The 25,809-nt window shown below is 41.9% G+C and overlaps 1 protein-coding gene across 8 annotated transcripts in view; it reads left to right on the forward strand.

The window, feature by feature from the left end:
• MFF (mitochondrial fission factor) overlaps positions 1 to 25,809 on the forward strand; it is a 222,544-nt gene that overhangs the window by 37,497 nt on the left and 159,238 nt on the right. For 4 of the 8 annotated variants that reach the window (XM_078665946.1, XM_078665940.1, XM_078665943.1 and 1 more), the window contains exons 3-4: positions 8,010 to 8,153; positions 22,173 to 22,390. In XM_078665946.1, coding sequence (XP_078522072.1) covers positions 22,174 to 22,390 — 217 coding nt within the window. In that variant the 5' untranslated portion in view covers positions 8,010 to 8,153; position 22,173. The remainder of the gene's footprint in view (positions 1 to 8,009; positions 8,154 to 22,172; positions 22,391 to 25,809) is intronic. The other 4 variants (XM_078665941.1, XM_078665945.1, XM_078665947.1 and 1 more) reach the window with 1 other exon arrangement.

Genomic DNA, 25,809 nt, shown 5'->3' on the forward strand with positions numbered 1-25,809 from the left:
TCTCAAGTTGCTGAATGGCGCGCTTGTGGTCAGGCATCACTGAGGTATTTCAAAGTGTGCAATCCGATTCTCTTTCTTCAGCTTTGTATAATGTTGATTTCCGACAGAAGAATATTTCTACGGTGGGTTTTAATGACTGTTTATGGCATTTGTTGTAAGATTAACCCCACCTATCCGGAGAGCACAGGCATGTAAGAAGAGGATGCACCGCTTGCTGCATGCCTGCTCTCAGCTGTGGGAGAAGAATGAAGGGGCGGGGGTTACAATATTACAATATCGAATAGGCAGGCATTTGCAATATGGTGATCTCTGCAAAAGGAAGGCAGCATGGGAGTGACAACATTAATGCTAAAATCCTATTGTGGAGGTGGGAGAATAATCACAGGTGCGGGCCAGCATACGTTCTGCTTGGCCTGCTGGCCAACCCTTCTCTCCGTCATTATCATTAAGAGTCGGCTTATCACTGTGTATCATCGATTGCTTCCGACACCCAAAGAAACACCCTCATATAACATCCTCTTTAATGTAACCAGCCATTGAGCCCTTCATGTCTATGCTTCACCCTAAAAATAATGCAGCCACCCTTTGTAAACCCCCACTTTCACCCTAATACCGAGACCCGCCCTATAGCAATGTCCCTAAAATACAAGTTCGACTACAATGCACACTTCTTCCCAATAACAGTCGTATGGTATGCCCTACCCTTTTCGTACTGAGTGTTCCACTTTGAAATTCCTCCTACCTCATCCCGACACTGGAAATGTCCATTTTTTTCTTCTCAGAAACATATCCCATTACAGAGCCTTTGATCCGACCCTGGAATGTAGTTTTACCCCCTTAAACTGCCTCTCTGTCTCGCCAGTAGTGCAGTTCAGTTACAGCGGAGTGCCCCCATGGTTCCCAATAACACTTTGAACTGCTCCTCCACCGTGGTACGGCTGTTCCCCCAACTGAAAATATTTGCTGTTCATCCCATATTGACGCTCCCATGAAAAAGTCTCATTTTCTCCCCCATCAATAAGTCCATTGACACAAGCCTTTCTCCTTTTGAAAGGACCCCTTTTCTTTACCATAACTCAGCACTGCCCATGAAATGCCCGCTCTCACCCAATCTTGCAGTTCACAAGAAGTGTTCACTTGTCTCTAAAATACAGTTCAGCTCTTGAAATGCCCCCGACGTGCTTCTAATACCCGAATTTCTCCCCAGTCATGAAATTCTTTACCTAAGAGATGACCATTTTCATCTCGATATGCCGACCCGGTCCTAATCTGGATAGATGACTGGACTCGGGGTGTTTGTGCCTGCTGCACCAGTGTGTGCTCACTCTCTCCCCCCTCGCCAGTGCCATACTCTGATTAGAGGACACTGGATGTCACTGCTGGGCAGTGTCGTCATTTTGATGACCTCAGCTAGGACCATATACGACCACAGAATGTCTCTGCTGCACTATTGTTTGCTTCTTCTGGTACCTCAACCAGTGTCATACTCACACAAAAGGTTGGAGACCCCTGGTTCAAACTCTTTGAAGAACATTTTTCTGCGGTCCCCTTCCTTGCCAGCTTAGCGCTGAAAAGTGGCGATCGGTATGATGGGCTCTGAAGAAATTAGGTTTAATGTCCAAGAAAGTGGGTGTGGGAGGATTCTCAGAAAAACGCGCCAGTTGCTTGAGGGTTGGTAGCTCACGAAGATTTTCACTGACCAGAAGTAGCTCTCACTACACAAAAGGTTGGAGACCCCTGCCCGTAGATACATGCCGTTGCATATTTCCCTATGTGTTTAATTTCATCATTAGCTGTGTCCTGAAACTCCTCTAACTTCAGTTTAAGGTGTGCGGTGCCCTGCGCATTTCCGGTCACGGACAGGTCCTGTTCTAATTGTCCAGTGTCTTTCTCTAATCTGTCCAGCCTGCCCTGGATGGAGCGCTGTACTCATGCATGTTTTGAGATCACTACCCCCCTCATATAGACTTTGAATGTTTCCCAGACTGTGGCGAAAGATTATACTGAACCGATATTATTGGTGAAGAACTCTCCTATCACCGTCGGAAGGTCCTCTTTGAACACTGTGTCTAGTAATGAGAATGGAGGGAAGCGCCACGTGAACGCCGGGACCCGAGGTGCGTTATAGCTCAGCGCTAGCTGGACTGGGGAGGGGTCAGAATATGTGTGCAGGAAATGCTCACAAGAGAGTACCCTCTCCTCTAACTCCCCAGATATCAGCCAAAAGTCTATGCGGGTGTGGGTATCATAAGCAGAGGAGTGGTCCGTGTAATCCCGCTCTGTGCCGCCAAATATCTAGGAGGCAGTGTGCATGCATGATATCCTGCAAGACCACTGCGGCAGCTGCTGGGCGTGTGGGTGGGACCCAAATCTGTGGGATCCCACTCCATTGTGTCAGTTTGGCTGCCAGTGATTTATAAAATTGGGGGTCGTCCTAATTTGGCCATACACTTCCACTAGGATGAATTTCAGGTCACCCCTCTTACAAAGAACCACTGCGTACCTGCCCTGCGTGTCAAACAACAAGCCTGCCATCTCTACCCCAGCCTTTCTATCAATCCATAATATAACGCCTCTGGCATGGGATGTGAAATCAGAGAAAAAGCAAGTTCCTTGCAATTTACGTTGCACATCTTTGCTACCCTCTGGGGTGAGATGAGTCTCCTGCAGAATAGCGACAGACACCTTCTGTCTTTTTAAATAAGCACCTATTTTCCTGACCTTTTTGGCATCATATAGGCCACGAACATTCAAAGTGAGGAGTTGTAAACCCTGTGGTCCTACCCCATCAGAGTCCATGCGGTGGAAATAACCACTGTGGTGGACAGAGCCAAATGCCTACGGTGTACACTGTGCGAAAATAACGTTACAAGACTATATCCATATAAACATACATGTAAATAGAAAAGACATTCCCTCTCACGCCACGAAGATCCCCAACGGTCACAGCTGTTTGCATACCCCCTGACCCTTCCAAACCTCAAAGAAAAAACAATAACCCCAAAACAAAAGCTACGAGTAGTGGGATACACTTTGGGGCAGATGTTGCCATCATTTCTGGATCCCCCGCCACCATGTCTACAATCTAAATCACTTACACTTTAGACTTAAGACCCAATGAGGTTCTGAATACCATTGTCTGTGCACCCAGCGAGATGTGCCTACATCTGGCAGTCAGTTATTGTTATTGGAATCAGTGATCAAGTCAAATCCCCACATTGTCAACGAGGCATTCCATGTTCTATCTATGCTTACTACCCCTACGCCTCAGGTCACACTAGTTACCCATATTGCCTTGTGCTGGTCCATGAGATTTCTTCTGCAGGACGATTTTACAGTCCCTCCTCTTGTGCTTGATCCTCGTGAAGACTCGATGATTCCTCCGCTTGCACCTGTGAGGCCATCGACGAACCGCGACGCTTCAGATGCTGTTCTCGATCCTTGATGGCGTGCAAGATTGCTTTAGGCTCAGTAAAGAAATTAACTTTACCGTCCAGTTTAACTCTCAGCTTTGCGTGATAGAGCATGCTTTATTCCAGATTAAGGTCCCAGAGCTTCTTTTTTGCTGGGATAAAGAGCCTGCAGGACTCCTGAACTTGTAGTGTGAAGTCATGGAGCAGAGAGATGTCTGATCCCTCGTGGTGTAGCGAACCCAGTTCGCAGGCCTTACGCAGGGCAGAATAACGGTCCCTGTAATTCAGAAATCGTGCTATTATTGGCCGAGGGGGACCCTGGGAATAGGTCTAGATGCCAATGAACGATGTGCACGTTCTATGTTGAAAATTTCAGAAAAGGTGTTTCGGCCCAAAAGTGTGACAAGCAGTTGCTCTATATACTGTTCCATATTGCCGATGTTGGATGATTCTTCCACACCTACTATGCTTATGTTGTTGTTCCTCGATCTTGCCTCCAAGTCTTAAGCCTTCGCTTGTAATGCATGTAGGATTTTGTCCCTTTCTTTGTTGGTCTCTGCGTCCGCACATGTGACATCTTCCATATCGGAGACCCTGCTACACAGTATCAAGTCGTTCCCTATGCTTATCCAACCATTCTGACATGCGATCCAGGCGAAAGGACAGTGCATCGATTTTACTGTCTATTTTGGAGAGACTTTGCTGTATAGTGTGGAAGGCATGTTTCACGTCTTTTTCTGCTCCTGCTTCCAGGTCCTCTGAGGCGTTATCTTGGTTGAACGGTGCAGGGCCCCTTACTCTTGGGGATTTGCGCAAATCGAAAGGCAGCTTGGATTGGAGCTTTTCTGTTTTACCCATGATGTGAAGATAGGCACAGGTTAGGCGAGTAGCGTAGGGTGTTCGTCTTTGTAGCTGGGCACTGCAATGCAAGAACACACCCTCGTTGGGAGCTCTGAGTTGTGTGCGGCCGTCCCGCGCCCACTGTAACAGCTGTGATGTGACATCACCAATTTGGTATTGCTTGTAGGACACCGGACGGGCCCCACGCCACGGCGCCTGTCCGAGTGCAGCAACCTGGCCTCACAGGTATATGGGTACTCTCCGGGACGGAGGGCGTGTTATTAAGGACTCCCTGTAGCGGACTCTCATGGGATGTTGGTGCTAGCAAACGCTGCAATTATGAAGGATCGCCATGGGGCACTTGTTACAGGGCTGCCACTTGTCCCCGCCTGTCTACGTTCGGGGCTCTGGCCCAATATATTATGTCCATGGGGGCCTCTTCACAGGTTAAGTGTATGTCGCACATGCAGCAGTCCTCGATGGAAACAAACAGCCACCATCGTGTGCTCCATAGGCGCCCTCGGAGGGAAGCCGGTCCGTGACCCCGCCCGGCACTCCACAGCTGCGGCAGCCGTACACAACGATTACCCGCGTGTCGCGGGAGTCCAGCCTGGCACACCGTTGACTTAGCTCCCTCAGAACTGAGCTCACCACGTAGAGGGCGGTCGTTAGGCTCCCCTCCTCGCAGCGGGCCACAATGTCGTTTAGTGGTACAAAAGGGGGTGGTGATGTACGGAGCATCTGAACCAATCAAACACTCACACCCAGTCAACAGATCTGAGTTTAATCCATCACCGTTCTTTAGCCCACTCTGCCACCCCAGTTCAGACATGGCCATATGCAAATCAGTCTGACCCTGTGCCTCATGGGAACAGTCCAGCTCCAACTGCCAAGCCATGCCTTCCCTGGACCGGAAACAAGCTTTCTAGGACCGGTTTCTGGCATTTCAGGCGTCTTCAGCCAGGCTTGCTTGAATCCAGTGGTAAAGTGAGCAAGGGACTCAAGTCTGAGCATACCCTGCCAACTTATGGCGAAGAAAGTGGCACAAAAGGGGGGTGGTGATGGACGGAGCATTTGAACCAATGTCGTTCAGGGCAGCAATACAGTGCGTCACCACCCACAGCCTCCTCAATATCGCACCGATATTAAATCCGCTGTGTGCATAGGGAATACTTGACAGCGGAGAGATGATGGTACCTCACACGCAGGGCACTTACTGAATGTACATGTAGATTTTGACGAATTTTTGGTGGTGTTCGGGGAAGGTACACTAACTTGCGGCCTTCTTGGAGTCGGGTAAACACCCCCCCCACCCTCCCAAATAGATACATAATTAAGAGGAAACATGAAGGAGACAGACTGAGGCTGTTTTACTTGTGTGGGTGTAAACCAGTAATAGGGGACTTTGTTTTAAGTGTGGGAAGTAGCAGGCCTGGGAGGAGGACCTCTCTTTTGAGCTGTCTAAGTTGTAGGATATGACTTATGAGTCTGCTTTTGATGACATTGAAGGATGACATGAATTGGGCCTGTTTTGTACAAATCAGAGGATGGTAGTATGCCTGGTGTGGCTCCTTTTTATGAGTTGGAGGACTTACCAGGACGATTGGTAAGCAATCTGATTTGGGGAGTGCGGTGATACCAGAAACGAGGTCTGTTTTGGGTGTGGCAAGAAGCGAGATATCAGATCTTTATTAAGGGAGTCTGGATGGCAATCTTCTAGAGAGAGTGGAAGCGTCTCTGATATTGATGGGTCCATATTTGGGTGTAATATGTGAATACCTGATATGGTCTATTTTCTGACGCTTGCTTGTTACTGGAAGTGAGGTGTGGAATATTTTTGGATTCCTGGAGATATGGGATGCCATGCATGGTCGTTTTGCATTGTTGGAACCAGATTTGAAGATAATGTGTTGAGTTGGTGTAAAGAATGCAAATTATGGGTTTTATATTTTCTCAGTCAAGCATTCCTCCTCAGCCCATTTCCATTTTGTTACATGAGTCTTCTACACCCTACACCTTAGACTGGATTTCTCCAACTCAGCACTGTGTAATATTTGTACACTGGTTTGACGCCATGCAACAACACTGATGTCTGCCAGCAAGCAAAAAAAAATCTAATTTATAACTTATAATGTTAAATGTGACATACTGAATACTAATAAAACCTTTTTCCAGTTTAGAACGCAACCTACTTATAGTAGGCAATATTTTGGTTACATACATTGGGGTAAGAGGTACTGCCTAAAAAAAGTGAGCATTCTGAGGAATAATGTCTAACATTTATTGAGGTTATCAGAACCGGGCTCTATGAACATTCTCCTGCTGTCTCACTGTTTTTTAAAACCGTGTTTAGATTAACAGCAACATTGGAAAAGCATGATTTCCAAAAATGGGTTTGTGTCCAAGAAATAAAACAGGACTGCTTTTATTCTCCATAGTTAGTGTGAATACTGTGTTGATTTAAAAATTCACCAGTTCAGTTTTCTAACTTCTCCTGTGTCCCCTTTCTTCCCCGTACACAAGCAGCTTAAGTATCAGAGTAAAGATCTTTAATTCACCTGTACTATATCGTAGATGGGCTCTTTTGAAAACAGGGGACCCCTATATATCTAGTAACCAATCTATACATAGGGAATAACACAGTGGGTAAAGGTCTATAGCTTGCAAAATAAAAAAAATCAACAAATATATATATATATATATATATATATATATATATATATATATATATATATATATATATATATATATATATATATATATATATATATATATATATATATATATATATATATATATATATATATATATATACCTTTAGACAGTAACCACTATTACATACAGAGAACACAACCATATCTTCAACAAATATACATATATTTTATTCTTCAAGACCATCTTATCATATATATATTGAAATGTTTTTTTCTTTTCTCATTTTATAAAAACGATTTCATTCTTTACATATAATCAATGTGCTGAGAACATAACAGTTGGTTAATGGATGAGTATATTAGACGCAAGGTTGATGGGTGGCAATGCGGTAGATGTAGACTACGCGCGTTTCGGCATTGCTGCCTTCATCAGGTGACCGTCCATTGCAATACAGTTATATATGGTGTTCTGGGTGCTTATACGTGGTGTACGGTGCTGTCGCCTCCATACATCAGTAAGATTTAAGGGCATGATGTGTTTAAAGATAAGTCTCCAATTTCTTCTTGTGGTAATCCATTAATGCTATCATCGGAATATATATATATATGGTTAAAAAGACTGGAGATGTCCAAATTCAAATAATCACCACCTAGATACAGAGATTGTCGAAGTCTCTTAGATCGCGAACAATCCTCTGTGAGCCGACCGTGAATGTCTGAGCGTGAAGCGAACGGTTGTGAGATATATATCTAGCCATCTCTAGTTCTGTGGAGGCGCCTCGAGTATTGGGTCATATACCAGTTATGTCCACTATCCTTAGAGCAGTAGATTTGTGATGCTTGGAGGCGTCCCACCGTGATGGTCTCTTATGTACTGACGATAAAACAGGATACAGGCCTCGTAGATGTGTACATTATGCTAGTTAAAAGCCTAGGAGACTATGTAGCCAATACCATATACTGAGGTAAATACCAAGCTTGTGTTTTTCATGTGTTATAAGAAAATATTTTGATTGAACTGTGACCGTTCTGGATGCTTGATGACCAGGGACCCCCTGACATTTCTTACTAATTGTAATCTTATTTGGTTTGTTCTTTTCAGAAAAGGAAGACGCTTCAATGTAGCTTTCTCATTCTTTGATTGCTGACGGTAAGCATGGTTGTGCTGTGAAGAGAAAAAAGAAGAGTCACAATTCTTCTCAGTTGTTTCCATCAAGTGACCTGAAACACACTGTCTTTATGCCCTGTAAGTAAATACAGAGGTGAACCCCCATGTTTTTCACCAGATCACCCGCTATGCCATTAAAATTGAATTTACTCGATATTTTGGGGATGGAGGTGCCTTGTGTTTCCCAGTAGAGAATGGGCATGTGGGCTGTGGCAGCTGTTTGTACTAAATGTCTTTGTCTACAAATATTACAACTTTGCCTGCGACTCTAAACTTTGCAGACGCAGTCCATTCCAACAAACCTGAAACCCCAGCAGTCACAAAAATATTGAAAGCTAATCATTTTTCTAAAGGATAACATTGTCCACAGGACCACACGTAGTTTGTATTCTAACACCTTAGTACATTAACACTTCAGTTGTATTTGGGCTCTGTGTCTCTGCCACAAAGTGCTAGTATTTTCCTTCTTTCTATGTGCTTTACGATCTGGACTGAACTACTTGGAATACTTTGGTATCTGTTAAAAGAATTAGGCCTATTCTTCTACAGAGATATGCTTTGACTGAATATTTTTACAGCGAACAAATGGACGGAATGCTGACCATGCAAACATTCTCCCCCAGTCAAAAGATCTGGGTTAAATCCATCGTTCTTTTGCCTACTACGCCATCCCAGTTTGTACCCAGCCATATGCAAATCAGTCTTGATGCTGTGCCCCATGGGAACAGTCCAGACCGAACTGCCAGGCCAGGTCCTCCCTGGACCGGAAATAAGCACCCTGGGACTGGTTTCAGGGTATGCCACCCTTCTTCAGCCAGTCTAGCTTGAATCCAGTGGCACAGTGAGCAAGGGACCCATGTGTGGGCATACCCTTCCCACTTAAGGCGAAAAGTTTCACAGCAAACAAATGATGGATGGAATGCTGACAATGCAAACATTCTCCCCCCAGTCAAAAGATCTGGGTTAAATCCATTGTTCTTTTGCCCACTAGGCCACCCCAGTTTGGACCCAGCCATATGCAAATCAGTCTTGACTCTGTGACCGATGGGAGCAGTCCAGACCGAACTGCCAGGCCTAGTCCTCCCTGGACCAGAATCAAGCATCCTGGAACAGGTTTCAGGGTATGACACCTTTCTTCAGCCAGGCTAGCTTGAATCCAGTGGCATAGTGAGCAAGGAACACACGTTTGGGCATACCCATCCCACTTAGGGCGAAAAGTGTTACAGCAAACAAATGATGGATGAATGCTGACAATGCAAACATTCTCCCCCAGTCAAAAGATCTGGGTTAAATCCATCGTTCTTTTGCCCACTACGCCACCCCAGTTGGACTCAGCCATATGCAAATCAGTCTAAAGGATAACATTGTCCACAGGACCACAAGTAGTTTGTATTCTAACACCGTAGTACATTAGCACTTCAGTTGTACTTGGGCTCTGTATCTTAGCCACAAGGTGCTAGTATGTTCCTTCTTTCTATGTGCTTTATGATCTGGACTGAACTACTTGGAGTACGTGGGTATCGGTTAAAAGAAATAGGTCTATTCTTCTACAGATATACTGCTTTGACTGAATATTGACTTCCAGTCTGCTCATGTGTTATCATACAAAATGTTAGTTCTAAATTGTCTCCTAGCTCCTTGAATTAAGCTTGAGCGCACTCCACCCTCCTTACAAGTGGGAGAGTTAGTTCTACAAATACATTAATTGTGTGTTACCCATTTGAAGAGCAATAGTAACGGAGACCAAGGAACACCAGTGATAAATGGAAGTACTCACCATTTATGATGCTCAGTATCAAGTTCTATCCCAACGACCCAAAGAAAAGGCCCCATCCCCCCTTTTTCTCTCATGTTTTCTAATTTAATTGGATTTCCATTTTCCAGTATTTTCTTTCTAAACGTTTCTTGCTTTAGATCCAAATGTATTCAGAGACTCACTGCATTTATTCTTTTTTCTTAAATTTCTAATCTACAATCCTGCCAGAATCTGTTGTTCCTGCTTTTCTCTCTTTTCCTTGACACCACATAAATCTTGTGTTGCCCTGCCTCCAATCCCCTTTCCCCTCCAAAATTCTCACCATTCATACGCACATCTCTTCATGTGCACCTTTTGTCGAAATCTAAAAACCTACTTGCATCTGCTTGCCTCATTTTAAACCAATTAGTGTATTTTTTGGCAGTGATCGATCAATATATATTATCTGAACTATATCTTATCCCTTACCCACTTGTGGTATAGTTACACTTGGAGTCTTGGTCTCTATTGATCTAGATTATTGAATATGCCTTAAGTTTCTGCTCAATGATTCTAAGCAAAGTCACTATGAGGATACTGACCTCTGATTCACAATATGATGTAGATTATCCTACTCTTATTGCATCCTACCCTGTAATTAGGTTTATAACCTATTGCAGCTCATTTGCTTCATCCGCTCCAAAATAATAGTTTGGTAGTGATAGACAACTATAGAAAGAGACTGGGAGAGACAGAATGTTGGTTTCCTTTCTGACTAAGGAAGTCAATTGAAGGAGTGGATGCAAATATAGGGGCCGATTAGGATGGCGGACGGACTTGCGTCCGTCCGCCACCCTTGAGGAGGAGGGAACGTCCGCAGGGGCTGCGGCGTTCCCTCCGTGCTGATTAGGATGTGACCGCCAGGGTGGCGGTCACATCCTCTATATTTAACATTGCGGCGGGTGCAGCTTCAAGCTGCACCCGCCGCAATGTTAAAAAAGCATGTTTTACATTTACATGCACAAAGCGGCCGGCACCGCACGGTGCCTGCTGCTTTGTGCACGCAAATGCAGGGGGGTACCATAGGTACCCCCCATGTGCACCCCCCACCCCCCATTCACCCAGGGGGCCCGCAACGGGCCCCCAAAGTGAATGTCCGTATGCTTTTCCATGGCGGAAAAGCCGCCGTGGAAAAGCATGTATTTACGAACATCCTAATATGGCGGACGGTGTCTCATAGACACCGCCTGCCATGTTATAGCTTTTCCGCCGCGGTCGGAAGCCGACCGCGGCGGAAAAGCGGCGGACGGAATTCCAGACCCACCAGCCATCCTAATTTGGCGGTGGGTCTTTGGAGGCTCCGCAGCGGTTTTTCCGCATCCTCCAGGCCGGCGGACACTTCCGCCGGCCCGGAGGATGCGGAAAAACCGCCATCCTAATCGGCCCCATAGTGTGCATCAACTGTAGTCCAGTTTCCCTTTGTATGGGTACATATCCCCACAAATAAAATCTACCCTCTGATTCTGATGGTGGTCTAATCCATTACAGAAGCACAGTGAAAGCTGTGCAGAAGCTTTTCATCATAGGAGTAGCCTTTTGACAATCTTATCTAGTGCACTGTCTGTTTGAGGCAGGGGAAGATGAGTGAAAGGCTTATTCCATGGCAAGAAACGCTGACCCAAGATCCCAAGTTACTACTAGTCCACAATGATATTGATTTAGTGTTTGAATCCTCACTGCCAAGGGAAAAATATTGCAAGCCTGATTGCCCTTGTAAATCTTCTCTGTAGTGTTTAGGCTTTCTAATTTGAATAAATGATACACACTCTTGATCCTTTGGTGGTATGTCATTAGAGCCCTTGATGCAAAGTTAATGTTGCCCTACAGTGTATGTACTACTGCATGATCAGCACTCCAAGGATCTAAACTCTTTAAAAATGTTTAGAGAGGTTAATTTCTGAATACTATTTGATGATCTTTGTTTTCTAAGTCCATCGCTAACCAGGTGTTTCAAATGTTTCAACATGAGAACCAAGCCCACACAACTGCTTAGCAACATTGGCATCAAACCCATTCTTGACCTCCACTAACTTACATGCTGATGAGAAAGATCTACTTGCATCTCATTTGCAGTAAAGGTGGATTCTCTGTCTTTTCCATCGGTCGAAAAGCTATTCAGACATGGATTGGACACAACTACAGAAAGCTAACTTTGGCGACAAAAGAATATTGCATGTTGTATCCAACACTCCTCCACCATTGCTTCTCTGTCCTTCTACCCACTTCCTTTAAAGAAGGAGCACCCATACAACTTCATTATTCTGATATTACAAATCACAAATGTGTTATATGGCTATATTTAATTATTTATTCAATCACTTTCTAGAGTACAGCTGTTGTTTTCGATGCAGAGGATCATAATAGGTTCTTGAAACTCAGATGGCTTTTCTTATTATTACTATATGCCCAATTAAGACTACATTTCACAGTAAAATAAACTTTCACATATTTTAAGAGCAGCGCTATGCGACACTGGTGCTGTTAACTGGATTACTAAATAAATAGGACAGTCGCCTACAAATGTGCACACTAGTCATGTGCATGGAACATAGCTGTGTACGTGTATGGGTTCACCTGATGCTCTATGAATTCTCATACTACATGAACCCTTTGAGATCAGGCCTTGATTGGGCGAATGACCCAGAACTAAAATTCAGCTTTAATACATTTGGTGGATCACCCACACTGCTTAATTACCCAAAACACTCTTTGGGGGTATAGAGACCATACATTAATGTTAATTGCGGGTTGGCACTGCTCACAGTAAGGAATAACGCAATATTTGGAGAAGTTAACTAAATTATTGTTAAGTCTGCAACCACTCGTTGTGCATTTTTTCATCTCACTTCTAAATAAGAAGCTCAATTCTGGGAGAAATATGAAGACTAGAAGGATAACTTGGAATAAATTAGAAAGCATAATTAGAAAATGATGTGTCCGGTTCATGAAAAAAATAGTAATTCTGTAGCTGCAGATTTCATTTGTGTATGTGTGTGCAGAAATCCTATCTTGGTATTCAACAGTATTCTTGTGACCCTCTGTGGAGTTCACCATAGTGGAGAAGTCTGCAAAAGGGGACGGAACCATCTTGCTAATGCACAATTTCCGTTTTTCTTTTCTCTTTGGGGAAAACCTTTTTTTCCCCACGGCGAAAGCACTTCCCCCTGCTTCCCCATCAAATGTAGGGGTAGTTTTTTTCTTCTAATCCTGGAAGGGGAGTTACTTCAACTGGAGTAAATATTGACCTTTTCTAGAGAAGGTAATGGTTGGGTCAGAGTTTGGGAATGCCCAAGAGAATAGGTATTTGTGGGCGATCTCAAACTTCTAAGGCATAGCATGACCTGTTCTGCCCATTCCCACCCCTTGAGTGTTGGTGGCATAGACATCCGTGCGAGTAAAACTATTTGCACTTGCGAGGAATCGATTTGTGAGTGTTTTTGAGGCCTAAAAAAGGTACATTTGGTTGGGATCATACATTGTACAGGGGTGTGGAATTTAATAAAATATCTACTTGTCCATGGGGCAGGTTGCTTCATAAATCTACTTGTCCTGTAACAAAATCCACTTGTCCCTTTGGTGCCATGTAGTGCGGCGACAAATTGTGGCAGCAATCTCATTATATAAGAGCTCTGATATAGCCTCTCTGATTATGCCAGGGCTCATACCATAGTAGTGTTTGAATACCTGCAATCCCTTTATGTTGCCACGTTTCCGCAGATCTACATACTAGGGCTGAAGGTAGAAGTAAGCAATTGTTCCAGTGTTAGAATGCTCTTTTGAGTCTGTGCAAACCTCCTAGCATGTTTTAAGAGTTTACAACAACTCTTCTCTAATCTTTTCCCATACTGGGACATTTTGGAACTTTACTGCTGACAATGGCAGACGTAAACCTTCTTCCAGAGTTGGGAAAAAAGTGGTTGGAGGGAAAGTGAACTTGCAAACACTCAGATTTTTGCATGAGCAAATCTACACATGCATATTTGCTCATGCTAAAATGCAGTTCACAAATATTTTCTACGAATACTATTTCTTGTACTACTTCTGTAAATTCTTGGGACTTCTTGAAAGCCGTATAGCTGCATTTAATGCAAGGCCATATACCATAGGTGCACTTTTGAGACTTTCTTTAATAAAAGGGCCCCTAATTTGGTCTGGCGTTGACCGTGACCTTCTGCGTTTATTAAAATTCAGTCACTCTCTCTGTATCGGCTGGCTTCCCAGTGGGTGACGGCATTCTGCTCTTTCACACGGATCATATCGGCACACAAAGTAATTTTGTTCAGTGCCTGTAACTACTGTGGCAGTGTGTGCTTTTTGAAGCCAAAATCAATTTTTGCTTTTGCCAGGGTTTGTTATAATGGTGAGGGCCCGGCAGCTCCCACACCAATAAGGTTTTACAAATACCATGCCAAAACAAGTCACACATTGACAATACTAAAACGCTGACCACCATTTCATTTTCAGACTTACTGGCTTTGCCAATGCTTGCTTATTTCTGTTTCCAGAATCTTATTGAAACTGGTCACACTGATTTTCTATTATGAATATTTTTGGGAAATACTAGTATGCATCAACACGTTACTAAATGATGCTGCAAAGAAACTGTACCTGGAATTTTACAGTGGTTTAGCTAAATGTTTTTTTCCTGCTTTCCTTTTTTGATCAACTTTTTATTTTGGAAGCAAAGAATCCTCAATCTTGCTTTTCAGCTTCTGCAAATATTTGCATTGAATCAAAGAGCATTCTGGGAGCGTTATACATAGCCTCATATTGCTAAACTTTGAAAATGTGTGTACACATTTTTATACTGGAACCACTGTCAGTAGTGCAGTCGGAGCTTACAACATTTACTTGGAGCGCTCACACTAATAATAAATGCTTTCAATTAATGAACCATGAATACAAGTTTGAACAGCATTAACCTATGGACCAAAAAATATTACCTTAACTGCAGACAGTGCCCTTCTCTGATCCATATTGTGGTACTGCAAACTGGCATCCTAAGGGTTTGTGCTGCAGGGGGTTCGGCCTACTTGTTCCAAGGACATAATAAGCATGAAAACGTGTTGCCCTTGACCCCAAACAATATGTCCTGGGCATCGGGCTATAGGAATTCCACATCCCTGATTGTACGATGAAATGTAATTTTTTGAATTTGGCCCAGTATTTTTGCTATTTCTCACAAGGACAATACACACGTCATGCAAAAACACTTGAAATAATTTGTATGTTAAATAAAAAAATACTGTTGAGGGTCTGAGTCTTGAAAAATAGGCAGTACGACAAGAACATAACGGTAATCCCTCGTTTTCGGTGGCTGTAGTGAAGGCTGAGTAGGTGAATTGAAAATAGAGTATAGATTAGATTGGGATATCTGACAGACTACCAGATTCAGTGTTTTAAAAATGGCTTCACCTTATAAAATAATTATTGCTTCATTTGAATTATTGAAGCAACAGACTTGAAAAAAGTGCTGTTTATTTTTATTGGTGTGCTAAAGGATTTTGAAGAGACTCAACTAATCGGCCCCATCACAGTCTCTGTGATGAACCTGTTGATCTTTTTTTCTAGAACTAAAAATATAAAGAAGTAAATAAACAAAAATGTTGGGGTAAAGCACCAATGAAATATTTTACCTTTCCCTTTCATTGCCCAAGAAAAACCCACCTTAGATAGGAAGATTGCAGAACAAACCCAAATGTTTCATACATTTACGCTATTAAATAGGGAACAAGTGTCAGTTATCAAATCATGTAAAACAGCCTGCTCATCAAAAGACTCGCTTTCACGTAATGTCAATAAATCGCTGCTCAAACAGTACAGTGATTGCCGAGAGTATGCTTCATTTTATTAATACTACACTTTCACAAGGCATGAGCCTAAATGAGCTTTAGTAAATATTGATAATGCCACTTAGGAAAAGCCCTTCTCTACGCATACCCACTTCGCAGCCAAAAATTACATTGTTGACCATTGAGCATCGATTAAAACCCAACCATGAAAATTGGGACATGGTTTTGAATATATGTGCCTGTAAAATTACTATTTATATTGGGTTGTGTTTGCAAACATTGAAGTTAAAAGTTCAGAGTTTTGGTTGGAGGATGTTAGGTCTCTTCAGATGTTAAAACGTGAGGCAATCTTTCCCTAAGAGAGAGTATTACAATCCTTAAGTTTTTTTGTGATGGTTTGTTGCTTGAATATTGATTTACCATAAAAGAAAAACAAAAGACAAGGCGTTTGGCAAAATAGGAACGGTTGGTTTAATTAAACAATGCAGCCTTGAGTACAGCATACAGAAACAGGTCTCAGGATTGTCTCAAAGTACAATCAATCAGAGTGATTTTTATACAGTTTTGGGAGCAATAAAAGTACATCCGGCGATCCTTGTTCATTAAAGAATGTGGGCCCTGTCCTAAATAAAAGCCGGTGGGACTCACCCCTGCGTGGACACAATGTGGGCCAGTGGGTAGTGTGTCAAGGTGTCCGGCATGAGGGGCACCTGGTCACTGCATATACTGTGTGTGTTGTCATGATTGCCTTTGTGTTCCTAACTTTATGTGGCATATGACTTTATGGTGTTTTGGACCAGCATGCACCCTCTGGCCATGTGTGCTTTATTTGGGCCAATTTTCCTGGACTATTGTGGTGTCACTCCGCATACCTAGGGGATGGACCTGGATTTCCTGTTCACACATTTGTCTGCCGGCTGCGTGCCACCCCACCTGTGACCTGTCAGTCAGTGACCGCGGGCCTGGGTTGCAAAGCCTGTCTAACCACGTATTTTCAAGTTGGGTTGATGGAGAGTTCATGACGGGCAAATTTGACAATATGAATGCGATTTCGTTCATGTATGCACGTGTACCATCATAAGCATTAGCATTGTTTTTATCAATATCAACAGGTTTACACGTTGAAAAGAGCATGGGGATCATGAACCATAAATTGTCTGTGTAACTTACTAGTTTTTTGTGTTATGTTGCGATTTATTGCTAGTTGGTATTATGTGTTTGTCTTTATTGTGATAGCTATCTTATACTTGCCTCTTCTCTGCCTTCACCCCATTTCCCATGGATTAAACTTTCACTGGTCAACCAAACTATCCTGGAGTGTCAAGAAGGGTTTGGAAGCTGTGCTTTCCATCTCAGATCATGTGTTAAGTATCCTGTTAAAGAGGGAAGCATGCCGTTTCCCCTTTAATACTGCTAGGTGCCTCGTACAACTCCTAGTATCACAGCAATAGGCCTGAAGCTAACCAAGCACCCTTGCTCTCAAAAACGTTTCTCAGTGCTTTTTCCGTTTGCCTACCCGGTCTCTATTTATTTGCTCAGCCTCTGTTGTCTCACCATCCCTCTTGTTTTTAAATTCACGGGAACAACAGTTGTAACTGTGCTTTTGCACATGTCAAAGCTAGCCTTCTACTGTACAAAAACTGTCAATTTTTCTTGTTTGTCCCCTGCTTAGGACAAAATAATCAATAAATTGTTATAACTTTCACTTATACTTTTTTCATTAGTTTAGTTGTAGTCTGTTGCTTGTCACTGGCCATTTTATAGCTTAAGAACTGTACAAGACGGGGTATTAGACATTTAAAAAATATTAAGGACTCTAAATACAATGTTTTAAAACCGTGATAGCATATAGGGAAATCTGGAAATTTTGAAGCAGGCGGATGCCTATGAAAGAGCAGTGGATTTTGGCACAGTGAGCCAAATATTAAGCACTTCCTAACAAGGAAATCACTTGGACCTCCTGCCACAACTACTCATCTTTTAGTCCGCTTCTGCAAGATTACTTTTCATATTATTACACTGTTTCTTTAGGCATGAACCAGTTTCTTTCTTTTTTTCCCCAAGGCTAGATGGTTTTCCATTGTCGAGCAGGTTGAGTTATTAGGTAGCCTAACTTTTTATGCGTAGGTGTGGACGTGGGTGTGCCGACAGTGCTTTGTTGTTGTTATGAGTGCTGAATTATGGATTGTTTGTAGTGTTGTTGAGAAACATTCAGAGCCTGGTAATTGGTTGCCTTGCTGTATTCTGTCCAGTGTACTTGATAATGTTTTCATTGAATTTTAAGAGCATTGGTTTTTGTGCAGATTCAGTTGTTCTATTAAGGGGCATTTTTGTGCCAGCTATTTGGCTTTCGGTTTATATTGTGCATGTAAGTTAACAGGAAGTATTGCTTTGCATGTTCTGTTTGTGAAAATGGTGTTTTAGAATAGGATATACTGTTACGGAGCATTGTCTTGGCATTGTGTGACTTTAGATCTGGTTGTGTTTGTTAGAATGTGGAATATCTGTTTACATGTTCTCTTGTGGCTGTTAGTCTTTCGTAGGTTTCAGAATACTTAATAGGATGCAGGCGTACATATATATATATATATACAATGCTATGAAACAAACGCACAGGAGAGATCAGAATCTTGAACATCTGATCCTAAAGCGGTTAGAGACAATCACTGAAACCTGTACTAGCACTATCCAATAATGTAGGATCAAAGTGTCTTTCGAGGCACTAGAAACTCACGTTTCTGCACAAGTACTAAATAATTATCTTCTGTAACATGCTCTGGATCCTGCAAGCTTTAGGGGGAAACCTGACACATCTCATTCAATAAGAAGTTTCAATTTCTTACAGTTTGTATGTACAGGGCCTTAGATCTCCAACCTTCATTACACCATAGAAACTGTTTCATCACTAAGAAGAACATGCACCAGAAAGACACATGACAGAGGAAACCCTAAGTTCCACACAAACTATCTGCCTTGGCTAAGATTCCACTTAGGTTGAAGAAAATAGCAACACTTAAAATATAAATATTTTGTTCCAATGATTTCCCATAATGTAGGACCTACTTGTATTTTTGTGCTCCAGAACCTAGTACTTCTGTGCATAGTTATATTTATTCAATATCTTTTTATTGAGATCAAGAACACCTGGGGCAATTATCTGTGGAGGGATGATGTTCTAAGGTTTCAGTTCAGTTTGGGGAGCTTGACATCCCAAATATAGTAAGGGAATAAGGAAGCAGGGAGGTAGAGCCTTTTTTCCCTGAAGACTGCCTCTCATCTTTTGCGTACACTCTGCCCTCCCCGTCTGCTATAACTGGCCAACACAAGGGGATGAAATACCTTGATTTAGTATGGGCTGGAGGCCAGGGGTTGTCACAGCTAACAGAAGCCATGATTTATATGAATACTTTATGTCTATGAATTATATGTGGCAATTTACTGCCCACCATATATCGTTAGAGAATGTTTTCCAATTCATTATTTGCAGAATCTTAATGGATACTGCCCACTCCCCATCTGTTCCAATTGCTTGAAACTGTTGGCACTTTGCATTTATGAATTATCAAAGGGCTGATTGGAAGGATCAGTGTCATGTGTGTCTCAAAACACAGGTTCCCAAGGCAAAACGAGGAAACATACACAAGAAAACATTCGAAGTCCAAACTTTGAAGGTTTATTTGAAATTAAGAATAATTATAGAAAGCAAAAGGTAAAATGGTTAATAAATTCAAATCTGCATCAATATATATCATAAGTCAAGGGAAAAGTCTTAAGTAGAGGATCAGCAAGAGGGCCAACAAGAAGTCTGCTTCTGGAGAAAGCAAGGTAAAGACTAGCACCAGATTCCACGCCTTTACTGGTGTAGAATCTGGTGCAAGCCGGGACTGGTTACCTTTGCAGAATGCCTCATGGATGTTATTGCAGATGACCGTTCCCATAAAGTTAGTTGGCTGCGTCAAATCAGAAGCCTCCTGGCCAGCATGGGTCTGTTTCATTTGTGGGAAACCCCATCTAACTCTCAGTTCCCATCAAAATATTTAATCAAGCAAAGATACTGGTAACTGACTGAACAAGATGTAAACAGAATAAGTGATTGCACAATGTTGACGGGGCGTTTTTTTACAAATAAAACCATGGCGAGCTTTGAGTACTACTGGGATGCAATTTCAAAGCCCCTAGATGGCAAATTGTATTTTCAATTTAGAGCGGGCTGTTTGCCACTAAAGTCTTTCACCGCCAAATGGACCACATAAGGCAACAGCAAATGCCCTATTTGCATTGACCGAGAAGAAACCTATTCGCATGTATTTTTTGTCTGCTGAAGACCTGCAGGAACATGGGCACCAGTTCATGTAGTATTGGCTTGCGAGTCCTGTGTACTGATCCATCACAAAACTATGCAATCCCAGTAGCAAAGTTTGTAAGATGGATGTGGTCTATAAGATCCCAATCACTAACTGTAAATAACTGAACTTGGAATCATGCTACTCGTGGTTGTGAAATTACCTTTTATCACCGAGCTGTGGTGCTTTTCACTGACCCCGTCGCCACAATTTGATGACATTATTGCTCATGCTTCTCATTTTAAAATGTTGTGTATTATAATGTATTAAGATGAATTGACTTTTAACTATTTGTACACATTTTTATAACATTTAAATGAATTGTCTTCTTTTTTTACCAGTGTTTTATGCTCTATGCTTTTATAACCTGTATTGTCGAGTAAAGCTTACTTGAATGAATGAAAAGACTAGTGCGCATCCCAGAAAGCTCACTTTTTATAGGCTTTCAAACAGTGGAAGGCATGCTCATCACATGATGTGAAATGAAGTAATAATGTAAACACCCAAAATATTTTCGTAAGCACATATGTTCAGTGAAACATTGCGACAGACTCCTCCGGAATGTATAATCAATGCTAATCCTTAACCTAAAAACAGGAGAACAGCATTACATCTTTGCATGTCTTAAGGACACTGGATCTTTTCGGAAACAGGAAAAGTCATTGGCTTGTTACAAGTGTGAGTACAGTTAGGGCACAGCTTCAGAGGAAGTTACACAAAAATTATATCTCGTTACAGCACTACACAACCGATGCCATTTCAACCATATTATGAAAAGAAAGGCACTGTTGAGAAAAAAATGCAAGTCGAACATTTTCCATTGTACCTTTAAAAGCCACGTTGTTTTCAGATGTCAATTTAAAACAAAAATGTCATGGTAGATTTATTTTGCGGCCTAAGAACGGTAACTTATGCACACAAAATAAACATTCATCTTTTAATTAATACATATCCTTTGACGTAATGTTTTCAAGGTGAGAACAGAAAAAAGGAAGTTAAAAACAAGTATTACACCATAAAGAATCTTCAATAACGTCTCTTCTGCTTGTCTAAAAGCAAAAAATAGTTTGCACAATTCAGATTTTACTGAAAGATGAAACCTACTTGAAAACCTCTTAACAGTTTATCTGGATGCCGTTCCACTGTCCATGGCAGTCACAATGTTTAGCAAGCAAGTAAAGTGTTTGTACATGAATTGTTTGATTCTGTGCTTAATTTATATAAAACAAACAAAAGTTAAGTGCAGCCGCCACATGTTTTTCTTAGGATCCCACCACTGACACTGCAGAATACCGATATTGCTGAATACCAAGGCTGCCTAGTTTTCAATCTACCTCATGCCATTTTCATCCACCACCCTACACTTCCTGTCTATCTCACTTTTTCAGGTCGTCTTTCATCCCTGCTTTCTTCCTTGTTACATTTTTCTTATCTTTCGCTTCTTTATTCTCCCTCTCTTTTCTGACTACTACTGTCTTGCTTTGAGTCAAAGACTGATGATGAAGAATCGATCCTATTCCCTAAAAATGAGAGCTTGTTGTGACCCCATTCTGCAGGCACTGTCGCAAATTAAGAAGTGCTTTGGCTGCATTTTTCACTGATTCGTGGACACTGTAAAGTAAAATAAATTGTGTGTATGCCAGCAAGGGAAGTAATTATTTGGAGAGCACTGACCATAGGCTCCTCAATGGAAAATCTTAGTAAAAAGGTTTTGTTCTTTTTGGGAACATTGCCTTCCAAAACAGGTAATTTGGAAGCCTGGTTATATCATGTAACTACTGATATTTCATGGCTGCTATCAAGTTAAATGCAATTTCTCTAATTAACTGTGTGCTAAAGGGAAAACAATTGTAAAATTGTTGGTTTCAATCACTGTGCTGGTCTTGTTAAATGTTGTTTGTAAGGGAAGTAAAGGTAAATGCCAAAAAATCGTGCTTGAGAGAGACCTGCAAGTAAATGCATGCTTGTTAGATGGTGTGTTGCCTTTAGCAAGGGCCATCCATTGACAAATGTATTTTGTGGCGTAAGCAATATCTTTTTTTAAAAAATTTTTAAAGAAATTTTTTAATTTTCCAGGCTTTCTGTGTGGAAATTGTTCCTCATTGTATATTTTTGCATTTATTGAAAGTATTTTCCTAACTATGCTTTTTTATGCTTATTTTATCAGAATGAGCGTGGCAGCTTTCCCTTCTCCTACAGTAGAGATGGCAGAAATGAATCGCATTCAGTATGAAATAGATTACACACATGGCATAAGTCAACGAATGAGAGTCCCGGAAAAATTAAAAGTTGCACCGACAAATGCAAACCATGACCAGAATATGCAAGGTGACATTCGAAATTCTGGTGCTATTATGCAAGTTCCGGAGAGGATTGTTGTGGCAGGTTTGTTCCCGTACTAACATGTTTATTTCCCTATGTTTATTTTCACTGATATTTCAATACACTGCAAAGTTTTAAACAGATTTAAGGGGTTGGGGTGGAGGTTGTGTGCATGTCTGTGTGTGTCTGTCCATTCCTTCCTAATTTGCATGTTTACCCCTTCAGTCACTTCAAATAGGGTGGGCAACTACTGTCACATTCTAAATCCCTCTGATCCCAAGTCTTTTGTTTCCACTTTTTTTTAATGGCTTACAAACTGCTTGTTTCAAAGACTTTAACCAGGTATAAGTCAATGGCAGGTTTTTAATGTCAGGTCACACATTTTATAGCTAAAAAAGGTGCCTTTTCTCCTGTGGGCAAAAACTAAGAATCTGTGAAGTTTAAGAGTGGAAAGTCAGTCCATATGTGAACCTTTTTTTTGATTTTTCAAAGCAGACACACTATTGTGTACTCTGCGTGTCTCCTGCGCAGCCTCAATTTGGTAAATACTGATTCATTACGGTTTAATTAATCTGCATTTTTTAAAGTGTGTACTTTATAGGAAATATTACAGTTTGTTCCACAACTGAGAAGGCTATACCACCCAAAGCATTACCATTTGTTCTCCAAGAATTGCAGTCAGAATGACTTTAACTGTCAGTTAGGTGACCTTGCATAAGTGCAAGGACAGTGAGCTTATCTTGATGTACACCATGAAAAATATAAATGTCCTTTAATGGCTTTTGGGTGGCTGCATGAGATCAGCAGGAACAGTAATCTCAACAGCAATCTTTCCTGTGAAGTAGAACTGTTTGTTAGACTCTTATGTGACTGCTACCAGGGAGAAGTGTGATCATTCTAAAAAATTTGACTATGAAATTAGAGCAAACAAAAAATCCTAATGCTTTAAAACATTAGTTTACACTAAATTTGAATGAATGGGAAGCAAAATAACCCGTGTTTTAGATCACTAATAACTTCCCCCATTTTGACAAATTTACACAGACCCATTCTAAAATCATGTATGTAAGCATATTTGATGTTGGAAGTTTTTGTGTGGATTGATCAATACAGACTGGGGTAGGTTTAAGGAGATAGTCCTAAAAGTTGAACTTCCCATGCCAATGGAATTTTCCGGTCTGCTGCAGCAAAATCTGCTTGGTAGACCTACACCATACTTAGGATTGATAGAATGTGTTCAATCTTTGCCCCCCCTGTGTAAATTTGTTGAATAGTTCTTTCAGAAATCTGTAAAACAAAACTTAAGGGCCTCTTGGCTGTTAATTACTTAACATGGTTAACAGAACAAAAAATTGGAGATGGAATTTGGGCCACCTTTGTTAGTCCCTTTGCTTGCTCTGGTGTAAATATGTTCAGTAGTTTTTCTAGAAAGTTGAAGAGCAAAATGTATGGATACCTTGTCTGCTGGATACTTAAAAAGGGTCGCTAATCAAGAATTTTGATCTGACCTCTGTGATCAGCTCAGTAAATGTTTGTTTTGTTGTTTCGAGTTCTGTGTGTTTACTCCAAGAGTATCCAAAATGCCTATTTTCTTGACGATTCAAAATTGAGATACTAGATCCAGGAACTGTCTGCCATTTGTGAATCATTAATCAATTCAACTGGCTCAAGAATCTATTTCTACAAAACAATTTCATGTGGCAGTGTCAAGTGCTGGAGGTGACTATCTCATCTGCTTCTTTCGCTCAGTTTGCCCAAGTTAAGGGTGGCTTCTTCTTATAGCTGCTATGTTTCTTAACACTTCCAAATAAAACAAAAAGCAACAGACGTTTCTCTGAAGGGCCACTAAATAGATGAAGTAGTCAAGTGGCATACAAAATTCTAGGCTGGCAGGCGAATCCAACAAGAGAATAGTAGAAGAACCTGGCCCTCACAAACCCTGGACTGGCTGTAGAGGAGGAGAAAATCTCGTTGAAGCAAGGTTTAATGAGATAGATTAGGGTTCCACGTAATGGAGCACCGTTCCAGGAATTGGAGCGGATATCAGGAGTAAATAACCAAAAGAGAGTAACCCAGCACCAGAGCTGTTGCGACGCATGAAATGGCAGATTCAGGCTCCTAACATAGGTAATCACAGGAAGTTGAATATGAGAAAAAGAAGCAGGAAGTGACACAGGAAATACCACAGCCATTATGGCTTGAGAAAATATAGTTGACTGGGAGTGCATACGTGACCATGTTAGTTTCGAATTAACGAAACCCTTCTCTTCCTGTCCCATGACTCAAAGCAAGATGGCCTGATCTAGTAGAAGCATGCAAAATGATGCAAACAACATTAGTATGGAGGGTTATAATCTTGTAATCAAACAAATGTCTGGTTTGGGTGAGGAGAAATCATGCTGAATGAAAACAATTTGCCTTGGGTGCAACGGTCGCGAGTAACTTAGGAATATGTCATCTGCAAAGCTCCCAGGAACGCCATAAAAAGCGATCTTTTAAAGACCGTGTGACAGTTCTCTTGGCCGGAGGATGGAGACGGCCTAGGCTGCAGCCGCAATTTATAACAAGCCATGTTGGGAGCAAAGGAAGCACATCTCATCCGACCACGAAGAGGGCACAACCTACTTAGGGTGAAATGCCTATTACCTCTCTTAAAAAAGAAAAAAGCTATGAAAACCTCTTTGTGAAGGGGTCCCTTACCTTTCCACAGTTTGTGAAACTGATTTGCCCATGCATAGACTGATTTGCACATTTCTTTAAATAGTTTTACCCTTGGGAATCTAAAAATCAGTCAAGGAGGTCTTGGAAAGTTCTGTCAGATTGAATGGACACTGAATGTGGCCTATGCCTAGAGACCACCGGGCACAGCTTGTGGCCACTGTACATTGATCATCTTGTCATAGTGAAGATTGTTTGTTTCTATGCTAGTGTATATAATACATAGATTTCACTATCATGCTGACTTTCGGCACCTTGAGAGCTCTTTAAGACACAGTTGCAAGCAGAAATCCCAAACAACATGTCAGTCCAACAGTTAAAATGATTGAGCACTGTGCAACAAAGGATAGACAGTGAGAGGTAATATATTGTCCCTCAAGTCTTTAGAAGATCCTGAAGGGTTAATAGACAGGCATATCTGAAAGAGAAACGTTAGTGATAGATTCCTTACCTTAGAATATCCCCAGGCGTCAGACTGGATCCAGAAAGTTTTTTGTCAGCAGTACCCCTGCACGTCGGTAGGTGGCGTTGTGCAGCTCCGCATCCGTCGCTGGCTTCGTAAGCGCCAATATGACGTCACAGAGACTACTTAAGCGCCATCCATGCAGTTTGGCAAAAAGTTATTTTCCTCTGCCAGCTTGGGGCTGTGGTCAGTCAACACTGGGTGCCTCTTGGGCCGCTACTCTTCACGCGGTGTGGGACACGGTGGCGCAGACACTGCCCCAGTGCCCGGAGGAGGTTCTGGCTGCACTTTCTCAAGCTGT

This window comes from Lissotriton helveticus, chromosome 11, assembly GCF_964261635.1.
Source record: "Lissotriton helveticus chromosome 11, aLisHel1.1, whole genome shotgun sequence".
Lineage (NCBI taxonomy): Eukaryota > Metazoa > Chordata > Amphibia > Caudata > Salamandridae > Lissotriton > Lissotriton helveticus.